At 39.3% G+C, this 19,313-nt stretch overlaps 1 protein-coding gene across 1 annotated transcript; it reads left to right on the top strand.

Moving 5' to 3' along the window:
• Positions 1-1,096: 1,096 nt before the first annotated feature.
• On the top strand, positions 1,097-15,848 carry LOC143860769 (Polynucleotidyl transferase, ribonuclease H-like superfamily protein). The gene is made up of 8 exons (XM_077371584.1): positions 1,097-1,545; positions 11,333-11,463; positions 11,597-11,785; positions 12,117-12,229; positions 14,170-14,286; positions 14,365-14,479; positions 14,563-14,778; positions 14,869-15,848. Exons 1-8 carry the CDS (start codon positions 1,169-1,171, stop codon positions 15,519-15,521), a joined length of 1,911 nt encoding a protein of 636 aa, XP_077227699.1. The 5' UTR covers positions 1,097-1,168; the 3' UTR covers positions 15,522-15,848.
• Positions 15,849-19,313: the final 3,465 nt, after the last annotated feature.

Genomic DNA, 19,313 nt, shown 5'->3' with positions numbered 1-19,313 from the left:
ACTGCTAGGGAGATGATGAGCTTCTTAATAGCCCTTTTGAATCCAATGACAATGGATTTCTAGATTTCGGACGATTTTCATCGTTGTTGTGGCGCCGAGGAGTTGATCATCATCAGCCCCTTTTCAATCCATTGGTTTTTCTCGTCATGACCCTCAGGTGATGATTATTCGTTGTCCTTGTCAAACTATCTTTCCATTGACCCTGAGTCGATGAGGTCGCCGTGAAGGCATATACATCCTATAGGGATTATTCTCCCCGGAAAAGATTCGATTAGCTTCCACATGCCCGAACGACTCGATGAGGATAAGATCATCTTGGCTTAGAGCCTTCTTATGGGTCAGCTACTCGCCCTATAATTCTAAGTATAATAACTAGAAAAAGAGATATCTAGAAGCTAGATTCTAGTCCTTGAGATCCATTGAACTAACTTTTATCTTCTAACCTTTTGCATTTGATCATTGTGTGCCAACTGCCAGAGAGAGGCATTTGTACACATGTTATTGTTTCCCTCTTGACTTAAATTAGTGCAGTTGTTGTGCCCCAGTTAGGGTTACAACTCGGGTTGTGTTTTCTAGAACCCTACCCCACCCAAGAAACTATCTTGGGTTGAGTTTTTTTACTTGTTTAGCTTATGATAGTGATTAATTAATTTCAAAGATCATAGAAAACAACCAAGTTTCACACCAAACATTTCTAAATTTATCAGCAGCCCTTGATAAATGATAATTGATCCAACATCAGCCTATTAAAAAGTTGAAAAAGTGGGTTGCTGTTGGATCAAATATCAAGGGTGGATGCCCCGCTAGTGTCCGTGTCTGATCGGGCAGGCAACGTATAAAAACTCTAAGAGTAAATAGGCTGTGCCCTAAAAATCATCTTCATAGGATTATCTCAACCCTCGATATAGAGGTTTTCATAATCTGCAGTTACTCTATAGATCAGAAGGCTAGTATCATTCTATGGAAATCATTTTTTTTTTTACGTTGCGGCCATCAAATGGACGGTTTGGATCATCCTACGCAAAAACTCTGAATTTTGTAACCATGGTGCCGTTATTGGAAGAAGGGAGTGTGGATAAGAATGCCCTTTTAAATTCCCAACAAAAACGAGGCAAAAACAGAGGGTAAAAAACATACCCTCCGAACCCTCTCTATCTGTGGCTTTACCATGAAGGTGATCTCCAACAAGTTGCAGGCGGCACAGCGGCGTATGCTGTGTAGCAGCAGCGGCGGAATAGAAACCATCAGAAATCAACAGTCGGGTGAGATTAGAACCCAAGTAAAACAGGTTAGCAAAGCTAATTTCACCATAGCCCTAGACGAAATAAAGAATCACATTCAAGACTGTGATTTCATAGCTGTTTCCTCACACAAGACCGGATCCTTCTCGGACCCATGGCGTCGCCTTCTTCCTTTCTTGGACACGTCCGAGACCGCATATCTAAAGGCCAAGAACGCTGCTGAGAGATTTGAGCTCCTTCATTTCTCTGTTTGCCCTTTCAAAATCCAACAAGGACCCAACACTAACAAGCTCCTCGCTTACCCGTAAATTTTTTTAATCTTTCAATCTCTTTAATCATTTCAATATGCATCAATTTTATTAGTATCTAATGGGGAATGAGAAAGTATAAAGAAATGAAGGAGAAACTCATGAAAAGATTGTCTATTTGTCAGTGAAGTGAAATAAGAAACACAAATTTGAAAAATTGACTTGTATTTTAGTTTGGGGGAAAAGGGTTGGTTGGATTTGCAGAACTGAGCTTACTTTATAGGCCTAAACACACGCGAGACAAGCGATGAATACCACATTTGGTTCTAGTGCATTGCTGGGGAGTTTGGTTTCCATACAATAAGACTAATGGTGAATTTTAACTTGATTTTTAGATTGATTGACATGATTTTTGCGATGGGCCTATGTGCAAAAACGTGAACAATGTTTTCTGTTTTTGTTTATTTTCCAATTGAGGCTAGGAAAAACAGATTTTTTTTTTTTTTTTTTTTAGTTTTATTTGAGGCTGAGGGATTAGAATTGGATCAAGGCTTGACAGTGAAGGGAGGTGTTTAGATTAGTCGTAGAAAGTCCTGTTTTTAAATTTTTTGGAGGTAATTGATTGGTCAGAAGAACTAGTTATGTGTTTCCATTTTAGAGAATCAATCAAGTAGCAAATCTCGTCCAACAATAGAGCTATTTATGATTGTCTCTTGTTATTAGAGGGAAGTTAGAGGAAAGATAGAATGGACAAGAATAACCAGAAAAAAGTAGTGCATTTGAGGGCCATCTAAACTGATTAACATACTTAGGGGCCTAGATGTCCCACATTCTTCAGGCGGATGGCACAGAGACAGCTGAAACCCGTCCAATTACTTGTCAATCTTTGAGCTGAGGATCTACTCAAGATGCTATAGTTAGAGTATGAGGAAATTTTCATCAATATTGTATTATTAAGGACTAGGAAACACCTCTAAATGAATGTGGTTATTGTTACATTCGAGTATGAACTTGTTTGTGTATCAGTCAGAAGGTGATTATGTTGCAACAAGGATGTTTTGAGTTCCCACCAGTTACCCTATAGGAATGATTAAAAAAACAAGGTTAATCTGAGAACAAGAATTAGAGATGTCAATGGGCTGGATCCAATTGCTAATAGGATCCAAAATTTACCTTGTAGCCTGGATTTGGGCTACTTATTTTTTCGGCCAAAGACGCGATAGATTCCAGCCCATTGATACCCTTGAAGTGAAAAGTAAGGTCAAGGGCTAGGATTGGTTCCAGGTTACATCGTTCAATTTTAGCTGATATATGGTTTTTCTATGTAAAATTTCTGCAGTTTTAATGTGAATGTTTCTGTTTTTTGAAACTTGGGAGCTATTGCGTCTTTGTTTGATCACCTTTTGAATGGTTGTTTTCTTTGTGTTTTTTTTTGAATGGTTGTTTTCTTTGTGTTTTATCCTCAGCATTATGACTCATTATGACTGAATATAGGTTTTATTTGGTATCAAATTGACTACTGATCCCAGTGTTTAAAAATGCGGATGTGACGCGGAACGCGGCCAACAAAAATCCTTGTCGAGTCGGCGCGGACGCAGCCATGAACTCGGTTGACGCGATCATAACTCGGGGGAGTCGAAGGAGTTTATTGACTCTATAATGCAAAACGTGGAATGCGGATGTGGTGCAACGCGGAACGCGGCAGAGGCAAAAAGGAGTCGACTCGGGGGAGTCCCTTGTCGAGTCGAGGAGTTTTTAAACATTGACTGATCCATTAAGTACCATGAATTTTCATGACCAGTATGATTGGACACATTCATGATAGGAAACTGGCTAGAGAAAGAGAAGTTGGTGTTATGCTCAGAGGGATCATCCTTCATTAAATAAAAAAGGGCCTACATATGATGGTGGGGGATGGGGTCCGTTAAAAGTGCATCGCTGTTTTTTATTCGTAGGGACCAGGGGTATAATTATCCTTTATTTTAGTAGGGATATGCTTTTGATACTGAGATTTTTTAATTTCAATGTCACCGAGATAGATTAGTAGTTTGATTTAGTTAGGATTTTACTATTCACGCGCTTTCTAGTGTTTTAGTTGGAGTTGTTGGAGGTTAGTGGTAGAGGGAGAGAGGAAAGAGGAGAGGAGAGGACAGGAGGGGGGTGAAGAGATAGAGTGGGTGGAGTAGTTCCTAATATGGGCTAGTTCCTAATGGAATTGTATCTAGCTTTCTTGTTTGTACTTTGACCATCTTGGTCCGCTTTTTTCAATAAAATTGGCGATCATTAAAAAAAAATGATAAAACCCTACACGACATGGAGAAGACATAAATACCCCCCAAATACAATCTAATTCCCATGAAAGAAATAATACTTATCCCCCCCACCCCCCCCCTTCCCCCCGCGCCCCTCTTCTCAAGTTGAGCATGGATATCAATCATGCCCAGCTTGGATAAAATAAAGTCGAAATGAGACGTCGCAACTCCTTTTGCCAAGGCACCAACGAGTTGATGACTAGTAAGAACTAAGGGAAGACAAATCTTCTTAAACGTAACACGTTCATGAATGAAGTGCCTGTCAACCTCAATGTGCTTCGTGCGATCATGTTGGGCATGATTATTTGTTATATTGATTGGTGCCTGAGTGTCACAGTATAGTCGCATAGGGCATGGAATTGACACCTATTACTCCTTCAAAAGATGCCTCAACCAAAGTAATTCTGCCACTCCATGAGCCAATGCATAGTATTTTACTTCCACCCTCGATCTAGCAATCACATATTGTTTATTGCTGTGCCAAGTAATGAGGTTGCCACCTACAAAGGTATAATATCCAGTTGTAGATCTCTTGTCATCAACTGAACCTGCCCAATCAACATTAGAAAATGCTTCAATCTTCAAGTGAGCATTGTATTGCTAAACTGCGAGGAAGGAAAAAGATAATGCACATTCGTTGATGGGAATGGTTAATTTTTTTACTGGTCATTGTGAAATGTTCTACGAATTTGAGTGGGAGTGGTTTGACTTAGTATGGAAAGATTGAAACAATAGCATTGTCACACATGGAAGGTAAAACATTGAATCATTAAGAATGAAGATAAGTATTATGATTCATTTGAATCATTAAGAATGAAGATAAGTATTGTGATAGCTTGAAAGCACTTCAAGCAAGTTGTCTGTTCTGTTCAAATAGTTTTTCCATTTTTCTTCTAGAAAATAGCCCCAAGGTGTTCCATTGGTGTTGTTCTGTTATTTTTCCGTTATGCAAAAGGTGCAGCGAAAAAAATTAAAAGAAATTAGAAAATATAAACAGTAATGAAAAAATTAAAAAACCATTAGAAAACAACATAGCAAGATAGAGCAACACAAACTCTCAGATTTACTTGATCAACCATGATAGCTTGTTAACAACTGTTGGATATATGTAATAAGCCTGAGGGCATAGATGTAATTATGCTTCTCCATTATTAATAAATATATTAGTGAGGGGGAGATCATCTCTCTAACTCACTTTTCTTCTCTAATTGTTTCTCTCAACATGGTATCAGAGCCCTAGGGAAACCCCTTAGCCTCCATCTTCTCCATTCTTCAACCCTAACTCTAACCCCTTTCCTCATCCTCCTCTTTATCTCTCCCTAACCCCTTCCTCATTCTCATCTTCATCTCTCCCAAGTCCTAAACCTAGCCTTAACCTTCCCCATATCCAAAACAGATTTCATCTTTTTGCCTCCCCTCAAATCCACTCGTGCCCCCCCTAAAAACCCATGCTGTGTTTGGATTTCTTTATTAAAAGCCTTATTTCTTTTCCTCTTTCTTTGATGTGTTAGATTTCTCTCTTCTTACTCCATCTTCGGCATCTTCCTAGTCTCTATATGGGTCTCTCTCTGCACTTGGTCCTTTCTTGTGCGCTTTTTCTATGACCTTCCTGGTGGATTAGTTAGTTCTTCTTCATCTTCTCTACGTCTCCCCGTTGGAGCCCTTGGTTGTGGTTTCTTTGTTTCTTGATCTTTGTTGTCTTGATGGATCCTCCTGTCATCATTGATCCATCTCTTGGCACTCATGCTTCTACTACACCGTCGGTTCCTTCTTCATTGTCTCCCCCTTCCTTGGCACCTATGGAGGGTTCATACCCACAGTTGAATATTGCCAAGTTTGATGGAACTAACTACCTTCCCTGGAAAGTTGCAATTGAGATCTATCTCCTTGGGAGAGGTAAGGTCAGTTTTCTTCGTCAGGACCCCCCTCCACGTATGGACCCGTCCTTCACCCGTTAGGAAATGGAAGATGCCTTGATTCGTAGTCTTCTATGGCAGAGCATTACGCCTGCCATTTCATCCACGATTATTCTCCTTCCCACTGCGAAGGAGATTTGGGATCATACCGCTGACACTTACTCTGGGGTTGAGAATCTCCGACGTATTTGCTCTACTTATTTTGAGTGGATGCGTTTTCGTCGTGGTGATCTGTCCCTGGAGACACGTTATGGCCAGTTTCTGTCCTTATGACAGCAGCTTGACATCTACTTGCCCTTCACGTCTGATATCAATGTTCTTCGCCGCCAGCGTGAGCAGATCCGAGTTGTTCACTATCTTGAGAGCTTAGGCCCTGAGTTTGCTTCCTTCTGTCAGCAAGTCCTTGGCTCGGGCACTATTCCCTCCTTACGGGAGACTTATTTACGAGCACAACAGTGTCTTGATGATCCATCTTCCAGCCTTCCGTCTGAGAGTGCAGCTCTAGTTTCTTCTGACAGTTCTGGTCGGTCTCGACCACCTAGAGGAGGTGGCTACTCTACTCGGGCTTGTGGCTGTGGCCGTGGCGGTGTTGGTGCTGGCCGTGGTCGTCCTTATTGTACTCATTGTCATAGGGATGGCCACCAGATTGAGACATGCTACACACTACATCCAGAGCTTCGCACAGGCCGGTCATCTCATCTCACTGTGCCCGGTCCATCTGACAGTGTGACCTCTTTGCCTGTCTCTATTTCTGCTGATGAACCTTTCACATTCACGAGATCAGATTATGAGGAGCTGAGCGGTTCAGACAGAATGCCTCCCATCATATTGCTGGGTTTGCTCAGCCAGGTAGCTCACCCACGACCTTACTTTCTAGCTCCGGGTCCTGGATTATTGACTCAGGAGCCTCCAATCACATTACTGGTAACTCTTCTCAGCTTGCTTCTTTTCATTCCATTCCGACAGGAACTCAGACCATTACTCTTGCTGATGGGTCCACTTCTCCCATCACTGGTATTGGCACAATTTGTCCTTCACCTAATATTTCTTTATCATCTGTTTTATGTGTTCCAAAATCTCCTTTTAGCTTATTGTCTGTTAGCCAATTAACGAAAAATCTTCAGTGCTCCATCTCATTTTATCTATCGTATTGTGTTTTTCAGGATCTTTCGACCGGGAAGACGATTGGATCGGGTCAGGTAGATGGTCTCTACCGCCTTGACTGCAGTCGTTCTCCTACTGTCCTGCATACCTCCGTCGATGCCTTTCAGTGGCACTGTCGTCTTGGTCATCCGTCCCTTCAGCTCCTTCAGCAGTCGTCTTATGTTCCATCTTCTATTTCTCCATTCCAGTGCGAGTTGTGTGAACTTGGGAAGCATCACCGGGTGTCCTTTCCTTCCCGAGTCCTCAGTCGTGTCGATAGTCCTTTTAGTTTATTTCATTCTGATGTATGGGGGGCCCTCTAGGGTCGCGTCCAATAATGGTTTTAGGTATTTCGTTGTTTTTATTGATGATTATTCACGTATGACATGGATCTATTTGTTGAAAAACCGCTCCCAGTCTTCAGTGCTTTTCAGAAATTTCATGTTGAAATAAATAACCAGTTTAATTGCAATATCAAAAGTCTCTGTACTGATAATGCTCGTGAATATTTCTCTTCTACACATGGTTTTGAGGATTATCTTACAGGTCATGGAATTATTCATCAATCTTCGTGTGCCTACACGTCGCAACAAAATGATGTCGCCGAAAGAAAATTGAGATACCTACTTACTCGCACGCTCTTGTTTCAAATGCGAGTTCCTAAATCTTTTTGAGGAGAGGCCGTGTTGACGTCATGTTTTCTTGCAAATCGTCTCCCATCTTCTGTCCGTCGTGGTTCCTCTCCTTTCCGTCTATTGTATCCTCAACAGGATCCGTTTCCTCTCCTCCCTCCCGTCTTTGGGTGTGTCTGTTTCGTTCACCTTCTTGGACCTAGTAGGGACAAACTTGATCCTCGGTCAGAGCGTTGTCTTTCTGGCTTATTCTAGGACTCAAAAAGGTTATCGCTGTTATAGTCCTCGTTTACGACGATGGTTTGTCTCCGCCGACGTAACATTCTTTGAATCAGAACCTTTTTTTTGGGCCTTCGACTCCTCCTGCTCCTAGTTCCATCCCGGATGAGGCACCCTTGTTTCTTCCTTCGCTTGCTGACCCTGTCCAGGTACCACTCCAGCCTGCGCCACACTCAGAACCGGCACCCTCTTCTTCAGTTCCAGTGGTTCGCCCACCCGTTACAAAAGAATATCAACGACGGGTGCAGCAGACGAGGCCTCCACCTCCTTCTCATCCTCCATCGTCTGCTACAGTCGAGGTCCCACTCATGCCTACTGAGGTATCTTCTTTACCATCATCTGCTATTAGTTCTGATTCTCCCATTGCTTCTCGTACTCGGTCTCATTCTACAACCCATCCTATTTCTCAGTTTGTTTCTTATGATCGACTAACGCCTTCTTTTCAAGCCTTTGTTTCTTCCTTGTCCTCTGTCGAGTTACCCAAATCATTACAGGAGGCTCTTGAACATCCTGGCTGGCGAGCTGCTATGGATCTGGAAATGGGGGAACTTCGATCCAACCAAACATGGGAACTTGTTTCTCTTCCAGCTGGGACTCGACCAGTTGGTTGTTGTTGGGTCTTCTCCATTAAGTATTTACCTGATGGCAAGGTTGAACGGTTGAAAGCTCGTCTGGTTGCTAAGGGGTACACTCAGACCTTTGGAGTTGACTATCATGAGACTTTCTCCCCTGTAGCCAAGATTCCTTCAGTTCGTGTCATCTTATCCATGGCAGCTAATCATGGTTGGCCTCTGCATCAACTTGATGTGAAGAATGCATTTCTGCATGACGATCTACAGGAGGAGGTTTACATGGAGCAGCCCTCCAGGGTATGCTGCTCAGGGGGAGATGTCCTCCTCTGTTTATCGCCTTAAGAAATCCTTATATGGCTTGAAACAATCTCCAAGAGCATGGTTTTGTCGATTTAGTGAGGTTGTTATTCGCTTTGGTCTTAGACAGTGTGCAGTAGACCATTCAGTATTCAGTCATAAATCCTCTGCAGGATGCATCCTTCTGATTGTGTATGTTGATGACATCATTATTACAGGAAACAACTCAGGAGGAATTCAAAGGTTGAAGAGTTTCTTACAGACAGAGTTTGCTACAAAAGATTTAGGTCGACTTAGATACTTTCTAGGGATAGAAGTGGCCTATTCTTCTTAAGGTATATCTCTATAACAGAGAAAGTATGTGTTAGACCTACTAGAAGAAACATAAAATCTTGGAGTAAAGCCTATATCTGTGCCTATGGATCCTAGTGTGAAACTTATTCTAGAGGAAGGAGATCTGTTGGAAGACTCTGGCAGATATAGACGACTAGTTGGCAAGCTCATATATCTTACAGTTACTCGCCCAGATATCTCCTATGCAGTTGGAGTAGTCAGTCAGTTCATGAGTGCTCCTTGTACTTCTCACTGGGCGGCAGTAGTTCAGATTCTCCGTTATTTGAAAGGAACACCAAGGAAATGACTACTATTCAAGAAAAATGGACATGTCAGAATAGAAGGCTATTGTGATGCAGATTGGGCAGGATCTCCAGCAGATAGGAGATCAACCACTGGCTACTGTACATTTGTTGGGGGCAATCTGGTGTCTTGGAAAAGTAAAAAGCAAGAAGTTGTTTCGAAGTCAAGTGCTGAGGCAGAATATCGAGCTATGTCCTATACTAGTGGGGAGCTCCTTTGGTTACGTTCCCTCATGGCGGATATTGGTTTTCCTTGTTCTTCTTCAGCGCAGCTTTATTGTGATAATAAAGCTGCAATTTACATAGCCACCAATCCTGTTTTCCATGAGAGAACCAAGCATATAGAGGTGGATTGCCACTTTATTCGTCAGAAAATTCATAAAGGAGAGATACAGGTTTCTTTTACTCGATCTGTGGACCAGTTAGCTGACATATTTACGAAACCCTTGCATCAAAGTTGAATGATATTTGTAGCAAGCTAGGAATGTACAATATCTACATTCCAGCTTGAGGGGGAGTGTTGGATATAGTTGGATATATGTAATAAGCCTGAGGGCATATATGTAATTATGCTTCTCCATTGTTAATAAATATATTAGTGAGGGGGAGATCATCTCTCTAACTCACTTTTCTTCTCTAATTCTTTCTCTCAACAACAACATTTGTAAATATTCCACACAATCAAATTAGCAATTTAAGATATTGGGAGGATCCAAGAGAGAAGTACTACGTCCGAGCTGGTAGAGATAATAGGTGACATTTTTTTCCTGGTGGTGAAAGAAAAAGGTCAAGAACATTCTCTAACCTAATTTTTTGACCATTGCCTTTCTTGTTTCATATAACAACCAAAGCATACCTTTTTTTTTTTTCTTGTACCCTTTTCCACTTTCTCTTTGAATACAGTTGTATGGAGTGATTTTATTCTCAATTTTTATTTTCTATGTTTGGAGTTATTAAAAAGTGATTAATTTAAGGTTACTCAAAATTGAGTCTAAAGTTGTTCAAACTTCATAAACTTGGGTAGATGGATGTGGAAGAGAGAATAATTTCTTGTATTTATAAAATTATGTAGATGGAAACTGCAGATGTAATAGTTTTCATTATCAATTGTGTCTGGGTTGTCATTGCTTCTGAAGTATTGCAATTTCTCAAATTAAATTTGAGTAGCTAATTACAGGCAGTGTAAAACCAAGAGGTGCAGCAGTATATGTCCTTATCTTTTCTAAGGATCTCGTAAGGACTTCCCATTGGAAAAGTGATCCAGACAGACTGTTTAGACCCCTGTTCAGTTGAAATTAATGTAATTTTGTGTCCAATAATCAGTTGGGGGCCTCACCATCGGTAATCATAATCTCAAACCAACAGGGCATCAGTGATGATGCAATTATCTTTTGATGTACCTTTTCAATCTGAAACTACCTTTTCTTGATTGTACATTGTTGGTTTCATATTATTATGGTCAAACACACAACAGGTGCACATAAGGCCTCATGGGCTTCTTTGCTTTCGGAATGTCCTGTTTTTTTTTTTAATTCACATACACATAAGTCCGCATGGTCCTCTGCTTCCTGAATGTCCTGTTTCATTTTTAAAGGCCTATTCAAACTTCAAAAAACAACTCTGGGCTTTCTTTCTTTCTTTTTTCTTTTTTTTTTTTTTTGCAAATCAAAGTTTCACGTTATTTCTTCAGTACAAATTACATATGAAAAATAATAAGTCATTTATTCTGTACCCTGTGATGAGTGTAACGTGTTTTCTTGGTGCTTGCTATATATGGACTTTGGCTAAATTTTAGGAGACTGATATCTGCACTACAATAATTTGATAATGACACTACTCACTTTGCTTTACATTTTGATGTTGATAGCCTCGTGAGTATTGTAACAGCCGTGAAAAGATAACTAAAAAGTGTAAAGCAAAGTGAATACTGCCATGATCAAAACTGGGCAGTGCGGATATCCTATCTTATTAGTTCAGTACCCACCTCTTGAATTGCTTTTAGAAATATCAAGGTTGTTAGATTAAAAAAATAACTCCGGGTTTACTGTCCTTTACAGGTACAACTTTCTTTTGTTCCCTAGAGATGAGTTGAATATAGGCATGCCATCCTACAGTTTTTCATGTCAAACATCAAGTTTGGCATCAATGGCTCGAGAAGGTTTTGATTTTAACATCTGCATATATGATGGTGAGTCTTTGTTTGGAAAATGATAAAGAGTCATTTTAGATCTTTTTCCTATTTCTTTTTCTAACGTTTTGCTTGGAGAAAGTTATTTGTTAAATTGGAAATCTCAATTCTTGTAAGGTTTTGTGGTTGACAGGCTTATCATACTTATCCAGAGTACAAGAGGCCTCTGCAAGATATCGGATTAAAAATTCCATACCCTGTATCCGTCCAGCAAGATCCTCTTCAAGTCCATCAGTTGCTGATGCCATTTTTATGGAACGGATTAAGTCACGAGTTCGAAATTGGAGGGATGGTTATAAACATTCAAACAAGACATCTGATGGTAGGATCCACAGTCACTAGGGTCACAAAATTTATTCCATTTTGCTTATGTATCATTCCCATTGTTTCAAAACTCACCCGCATCACCATGGACTCCCCCGAGTCTACTCCCCTTTACCTTGGCCGCGTTCTTTTCCGAGTCCGCGTTTTTCCCTACAAAGCCAATCAAAACTCCTTTAACTATCCTAAGTTATGGCCGCATTAGCCAAGTACTCAGTTGCGTCAACCAAGCATTCGACCGAGTCATGCCGAGTCAACTAGGATTTGCTTTGGCCACATTTTGTCCCGCATTCGCATTTTAGAACACTGATCATTCCTATTGTGATTTACAGATGCTCTAGTCACATCACTGAGGAAACTTATTTTAGGAAGTGAAGTTTATGGATCAAGGCCATGTTTGAATATAGATGTTTGCAATGATCACCAAGTGGAGCTAGTTCTAGTGGTATGAGTTTCACTTTATTTGGATCCTATTGATGTGATTCTGCTTGTTGTTTCATGGATTTTAGTCTGTATTATGGTTTCCTATTTGCTTTTAAGTTTATTTATATTGTAAGAATTTTAGCTTTACTTTTTCGTTGACTTGATATTTGCTTTGTTGATATACAGAATTAATCAATGACATCTCCAAAATCTTTATTTTATTACCATGAATTATATTAGGTTTTTTTTTTTTTTTTTTAATTTTGCAAAAGAAGTCTTTTACTTTGCTTTATTTCCTGAAAACTAAAATTTTAGTAAGAATAATAATGATGGTAATAATTATTATTACTATTTGTTGTTGTTATTGTTGTGATTATATTTCACACTAAAACGAGGGGGGTTCGCGTCTATACGTGTAGTGTGGTGGTTGGGTATATATTGCATTTTTTGCAAAAAATGTTGTGGCATTTTGATTACTCTTTCAATTTTCTAAAAATAAAATCCAAAGGGAGATGATAAATCTGCACCCCTTCACCATGAATTGACGTCAAAAGGCGTAAAAAAAGGAGGTTATATGGCAGACTTTTAACGTTTTTTGACGGCAATTCACTTTAGGGAGTTGCGAATTATCCTACAGCGGGTGCGAATTTATCATTGCCCAATTCAAAATATGACAATAATAATTTGGAAAATTATATATGCACTTCATCATTTTGATAATGGCACTCATTATTAAAACTTTTTTCATTGGCCCTTGGTTGCTTTTTGAGAATTTTGATAGCTAAGTATAAAAGTGTAAACTGAAGATTGTAGTACCTTTTTTTTATTGGTGTTTTGTTGTAGCACCATTGTTAAGAAAAGGGAATGCAGATATCAAGTCTAATAATTTCTATTGCTATTATTATTTTTATTATTGTTATCGTTGTTCTTGCTCTTGTTGTTATTCAATGGATTCAACAATTTTACCTTAAAAAATAAAGGTATTAGCATTTAAGAACAGACATGTGGGCACGAGTCCTTTTATTTTCAGACAATATATGCGCTAAACTGTTTCTTTCCCCCTATTTTTACGTATTTTTTAAAGATATTATCTCTCTCAAAAACATGAAAGAGGCCGAGAAAAACCAAAAATAATCTCTCTCAAAAACATGGTTTTAAATTTCGGTTTCGGAATGCGTTTCGGTCCTCACCGAAACCGAAATTTGGGCCGAAATTTCATTCAAAATTCGACGAAATAGAATAACGTATATTTTATCTACCATAAATTTCGGTGGAAATTACCAAAATTTTCGCCCGAAATTTCGGGATAATATTAAATAAAGATAAAATCACAGACTTTTGGGTGAAATCCCTTAAATTTCGCCCGAAATTTCGGGATAAGCGGAATTTCGGTCAAGTAATGTTTCGAGTATATGGGATTTCGTTCTCGCCCAAAACCCGAAATTTCTGTCAAAATTTAAAACCATGCTCAAGAATACCATTGCCAAGGCATTTCACTAATGAAACTGTTAATGTATAAAAGATTAAATACTGCCCTTCTCCAACCGCTTAAGCTTTTGGAGAAGTCGGTAAGTTTCTCACATGGTATCAGAGCCAAAGGTCTCGAGTTCAAACCTCCCCGATGTCAAAAAAAAATCCACATGCAATGGTCGGCCCAAGGTGGGACTACATGTGCCATGTGTTTGCCAAGTGGGCCACACATGAGAGGGAGTGTTAAAGTATAAAAGATTAAATACTGCCCTTCTCCAATTGCTTAAGCTTTTGGAGAAGTCGGTAAGTTTCTAACAGAAACAAACTAGCACATTAAGTCTTTTGAGGAGATCTCAAGGCTACTTTTATGCTCAAATGTTCGCATTCATAGTGTTTCATCATAGATGTAGGGAATTCAATTCATATTGTATTATTTATCTGTCTGATAGCATTAGTGGTTAAGATGTTTTTAACTTTTTTGGTTGTTTGCAGACGTTGAGTTTGTTCTCTGATGACATTGTACCTTTAATTATCCCAGACAAGGGTGGGGGACCTAAGATTGTACGGATCGTGTTGACAAATTCAGAAGAGGACAAGAATCTTCTCAAGGTATGGCCTTCCAAGACCCAAATGATCATTACTTTTCACCTGATCGTTCCCGGCACATAATTGTGTTTTCTTTTATAGAGCTCGCTCCAAAATCTTGAAGAGGAACAAAGCAGGCAAATTCGTGGCTTTCGAGAGGTCATAGATGCAATGTCCACTTCTCATAAACCAATTGTTGCCTACAACTGCCTTAGTGGTGATTATTTGTGTTCCCTCAAGATTACAGGCTCTATCATTCCCTCCTATTTTATTAATATTTTTAAGTGACATTTATTGCAGATTTTACTTTCATTCATTCAAAGTTTCTCGGCCCCCTGCCTCCGAGCATGAGCGAGTTCATGTGCTCCTTACGGTTGGTTTTCTCCAGTATCTTGGATGTCAACCATTTGTGGAGGGAGATTGGTCCTCTTAAAAAGGCAAACAATTTGTCGGCTGCTTTTGCCTACTTAAGGAGACAATTCTTTGTGCCACTAGACGTAGAAATCCCCCACCAAGGCAAGCCATCTTTTAAGAAAGTAGTTTCCATTTCTTTCTTTCATTTTTCTTTCCCTTCTTTGCTTGACAAAAATCACTTTGGCTTATCAGTGCAGGGAAATGTTGGAAGTAATCATGGACATGACGTTCTAAGGATAGCAAATTTGTTTTCTAAACTTGTTTCCATACTAAAAATCTATCCTTCAACTTGCCAAACTGTGGCTGGCCATCATACTACTGGCATTGAAGACTATGCAAATATCTTCTATCCCTGCTGTACTAGTCTCCAGGAACCAGTGGATGGAGACGTTGGAGTGGGGACAGATAATGTGAGAAAAGTGAGCACTGAAAATCTGGTTTTCTTATGGGGATTTAGGGTTGGGATCTCTGCTGGAGTACTGAAGAGACAACTCCAGGGATCCCATGATGTTTTGTCCGGTGACTTCGAGGTGAAGTTGGTGGATAAGACTTGCGCTGTTCTAGTTTTTTGGGATCAGGGTTCGGCCGAGGCATTACTCACAGACATGGATACTGGAGCACATGGTTTTGGTGCTCTATTGGAAATGATCTCAAATGGGCTAAAAGCGGCGGGTTATGAAGCATATAAGAGGGTCCTTAGTTCGGACATTCGAGAGGCATATCTACCTGATTCTTTCGACAAGGTCTTGACTGAGCCATTGCCACATGATTTTTTGACAGAATCTGGAAAGGATGGCCCAGAGATACACTGGAGCAACGACTCGATTGAGCTGAATGATCTTTGAGATTTCATTTTCTTTCCTGTTCTTATGAAACTAAGAATCAGTTCATACCAGGGCTATCGAGGGGCGGCACCTTTCGTTTGATTATGAGTTCATGCAATTGGAGATACCAATCATATGAGTAGAGTCCTTTGGTTGGTTCAAGGATTTCAACAAACAGTTACGAGAACCAAGGCAATTTTGTTCCCAAGTTAGCCTGTACATCATGTACTATAGCCTGCCCTGATTTTCTTATATTTATTTAATTTCTATTTTTTTTACATGTCATTAAAAAAATTTCTATTTTCTTATACATGCACCTGCTGCCCCAAGGGGTTGGTTTTTTTTTTTTTTTTTTTTGGTTTTTGTATTTGGACTTGGTCTATGGGAAATGCTATGTCAGTTTCTAAGCCCTTTTGAAGGTTTGGATGAGATTTTTCTTTGGGAATTAGATATCTGCATCACTAATGAGCTGCAAGGGCTGATGTAGAGATTGACAAAGGGGATGCTCCTGCATCACTGCACTCCCTTGTTTTAATAATGACTGCAATATTTCCATTTTCTAATTTTTATTTAAAGGCTGCTACACTCCCAATTTACTGTCAATACCCAATGAAAAAAGTGGCTAATAAAGTGTGGAATGCCATTATCAAAACAAGGAGTGTGGATGTCATTTCTCTTTTTTGGATAACTTGGAATGACTAAGGCCGCCTTTCACAGGAGAGATCTGCCACAAACAAACATATCTGATTTTTTCTTTAATTTTAGCGCCGGTTTGGATACACGGATTTTAGAATCTTGGATTTCACAATGGAAGCTGTGTAAAATTCTGGATTGTACAATGGAAGTAGGTTGCAGATGTGGGGCAAGTAGGTTGCAGATGAAAGGTTTAGAAATCTCTCCCCCATCGTGAGATTTCAAAAACCTGGAAACAAGGTACAATCTCCTAGTATCTGCAAGCTACTTCCGTTGCAAAATCCAGAATTTACACTGCTTCCGTTATGAAATCCAAGATTCGAAAATCCATGTATCCAAACGGCCCCTTACAGTGAAAATATCTCTAGGCCTTAAAAAACCTAGGCAAAACATCTACAAAAATACCAAAATGTCCCAGAATTCCATAAACCATAATCCTTTGACATTCAATTTCTTTATAGGTCCATATGACTAAAAACCCTATTCATACGGCCTAGAGAAATGGCAAAAATCATGAAAAAAACAAAGAATAAATACAATAATTGAGAAAAATGAGAAAATAAGGATATATAAGAGAAGGGACAAGGAGGAGATAAAGGTTTGGGGAAAAATGAGAATAGGGGGGTGATGGACCCTTTTTCAACTTTTATTAAGGAAAATGTTATCGGCACTACTGTATTTTGATGAGGGCACTCTTCACTTTATTAAAAGTACGTTATGGCCCGCACCATAGGATGATCCAAACCGTCCATTAGATGAGCCACAGCCTAAATAGGTTGTGCCCAAAAAATCTTTTCCATAGGTTGATCCTAACCCTCCCATCTATAGGGGTTTAGGATCAACCCTCAACCCTGATAACATTTCCCTTTATTAATAGCCTTCACATATGAAACACAACTCAACAAATACAATCCAACTTATGCAATAATTCAGAATTGACCAGAGACACTAGGGATGTCAATGGACCGGAGATGGTCCGATGGATCCAAAGGATCCGAATTTTAATGGATGGGGGTACAACAGCTGGATCCAACTGCATCCATTGGATCCACATCCTAAGGTTCAAAATTATTTCGGATCATGAAAAAATCTGATCGTGCGTCCCAGATCAGAATAAAGAGTCAATGTACAAAAATATCCTTCATTTATTCCTATTCTTAAGGAGTATTTTTGTAATATTTAAAAATCATAAACAACATTTTATTTTAATGCTTTTGTTCTTGTATTATGACCTACACCTAGGACACTCCAATGGACGGTCCTATTCAAAATAGATCGCGACCCAGAGTACAATCCAAATTGCACGTTGAAAAGGATCCGACCCATAAGAATCCGATCCGAATTAGATCCATTACACCCCCTAATTAAAACACCGTAAAATATAGTCAAGTACCGTCAAGGGTGGTACTTTTGAAGTACCACCTTCACGTGACTTGACGGTCGGGCATCATATAATTTCTCATAATGTGGAGGATGTGCCGTTATCAAATATCGGAGTACTACTACTCCCAATGACCAGCCGCCGGGGTCCACTTTATGCGCGTCATATCATCTTTTCTTAGCATGTAGTGCGCATATTATTCCGTGTCCCCAATACATTTTGCACGATTATTTTTTCACCCCTCCGTAGGATAATGCGCCCCCTTGTAATGTGATTTGATGTAGAAAAGCCCAAAATTCACGTTAAGAGAGGGGCGCATTATCCCACAGAGGGGTGAAAAAAATATCCCTCTACATTTTTTATCTTCTTTTTGTGTTGCCATGAAATTTCTTTTTCGGATTTTTGCTGATTAATCCCTACATGGCAAAATAATTACTTATTAGTACCTAAGAAAAGCATATTAGCTTAACAGTCCTACTTTTAGAAAATATTTGCTAAAAGGTCCCTAAAATTCACGAACTTCAATTTTCTCCGTTAAAAATTTTAAAATAGCGAATTTAGACCCCCAACACATTTAATCAGTTTTAGCATTTTTTGATTTCCCTTCCAAAAAGCTTGGAAAAAAGCAACAATATTATCTCTTCCAATATTCTCGTCAAAAAACCTTCAACAAAAAAATCATTTTATGAATTAAATAAATTGTAAATCTCTCTAAAGTAAATTAAATAGGGTCGGTTTGAATTATTTTTTCTTCATAGATAAATAAGTAAGAAATTTTAGGAATATTTTTCATCTCTAACTTTTCTAAAAAATTCCCATCTTGGTTGGATTGCAAGAAAATATCTCTGATGGAAAATTATTTCTATAAAGGGAAATGTTATCAGCACTACCGTATTTTGATGATGGCACTCCTCATTTTATTAAAAGTACGGTATGGCCCGCACCATAGGATGATCCAAACCGTCCATTAGATGGCCATAGCCTAAATAGGTTGTGCCCCAAAAATCATTTCCATAGGTTGATCCTAACCCTCCGATCTAAATGTTACAGGGTTGATCCTAACCCTCTACAGATCGGAGGGTTAGGATCAACCTATGGAAATGATTTTTGGGGCACAACCTATTTATGCTATGGACCATCTAATGGACGGCTTGGATCATCCTATGGTGCGGGCCATACCGTGCTTATAAAGTGAGAGTGCCATCATCAAAATACAGTAGTGCTGATAACATTTCCCTTCTATAAATTAAATACGGTAGGGTTTTAGTTTTGTTTTGGGAATAAAAACTAGGGTTTGGGTTCTAATCCTGGGAGAAGAAGGGAGAATGTCCGAGAGAAAGTCAATATCGGAAGAGATAATATTGTTGCTTATTTCCATTTCCTAGATTTTTTCGGAAAATTTTGTAAGGGAAATCAAAAAACGCTAAAATGTATTAAATGGGTTTGGGGGGCTGTAAATTTGCCATTTAAAAAATTTTAACGGAGAAAAATGAAGTTTGTGAGTTTTAGGTACCCTTTAGCAAATATTTTCTAAAAGTAGGATTCTTCAGCTAATATGCTTTTCTTAGAGACTAAGCAATTATTTTGGCATGCAGTGACTAATCAACAAAAATCCCATTCTCGTCGGACTTTTCGTCCCCCCTTTCAAAAAGCTTTAAATTCTGCCCACAATTCACGTTAAGTGGGGCGCATTATCCTACAATCGGGCGAAAGAAAATCTTCTCCCTACATTTTTATCT

This window comes from Tasmannia lanceolata, unplaced genomic scaffold, assembly GCF_043159265.1.
Source record: "Tasmannia lanceolata isolate RefF3 unplaced genomic scaffold, GAP_Taslan_0.1 ptg000037l, whole genome shotgun sequence".
Lineage (NCBI taxonomy): Eukaryota > Viridiplantae > Streptophyta > Magnoliopsida > Canellales > Winteraceae > Tasmannia > Tasmannia lanceolata.
This window is presented reverse-complemented; position numbering and strand designations above follow the sequence as displayed.

Coding starts and splice junctions, on each gene's coding strand:
- LOC143860769 (XM_077371584.1), top strand. CDS start 1,169: ATGAAGGTGATCTCCAACAAGTTGCAGGCGGCACAGCGGCGTATGCTG. Junction 11,464..11,596: donor TAACATCTGCATATATGATG/GTGAGTCTTTGT, acceptor TGTGGTTGACAG/GCTTATCATACTTATCCAGA. Junction 14,480..14,562: donor TGCCTACAACTGCCTTAGTG/GTGATTATTTGT, acceptor CATTTATTGCAG/ATTTTACTTTCATTCATTCA.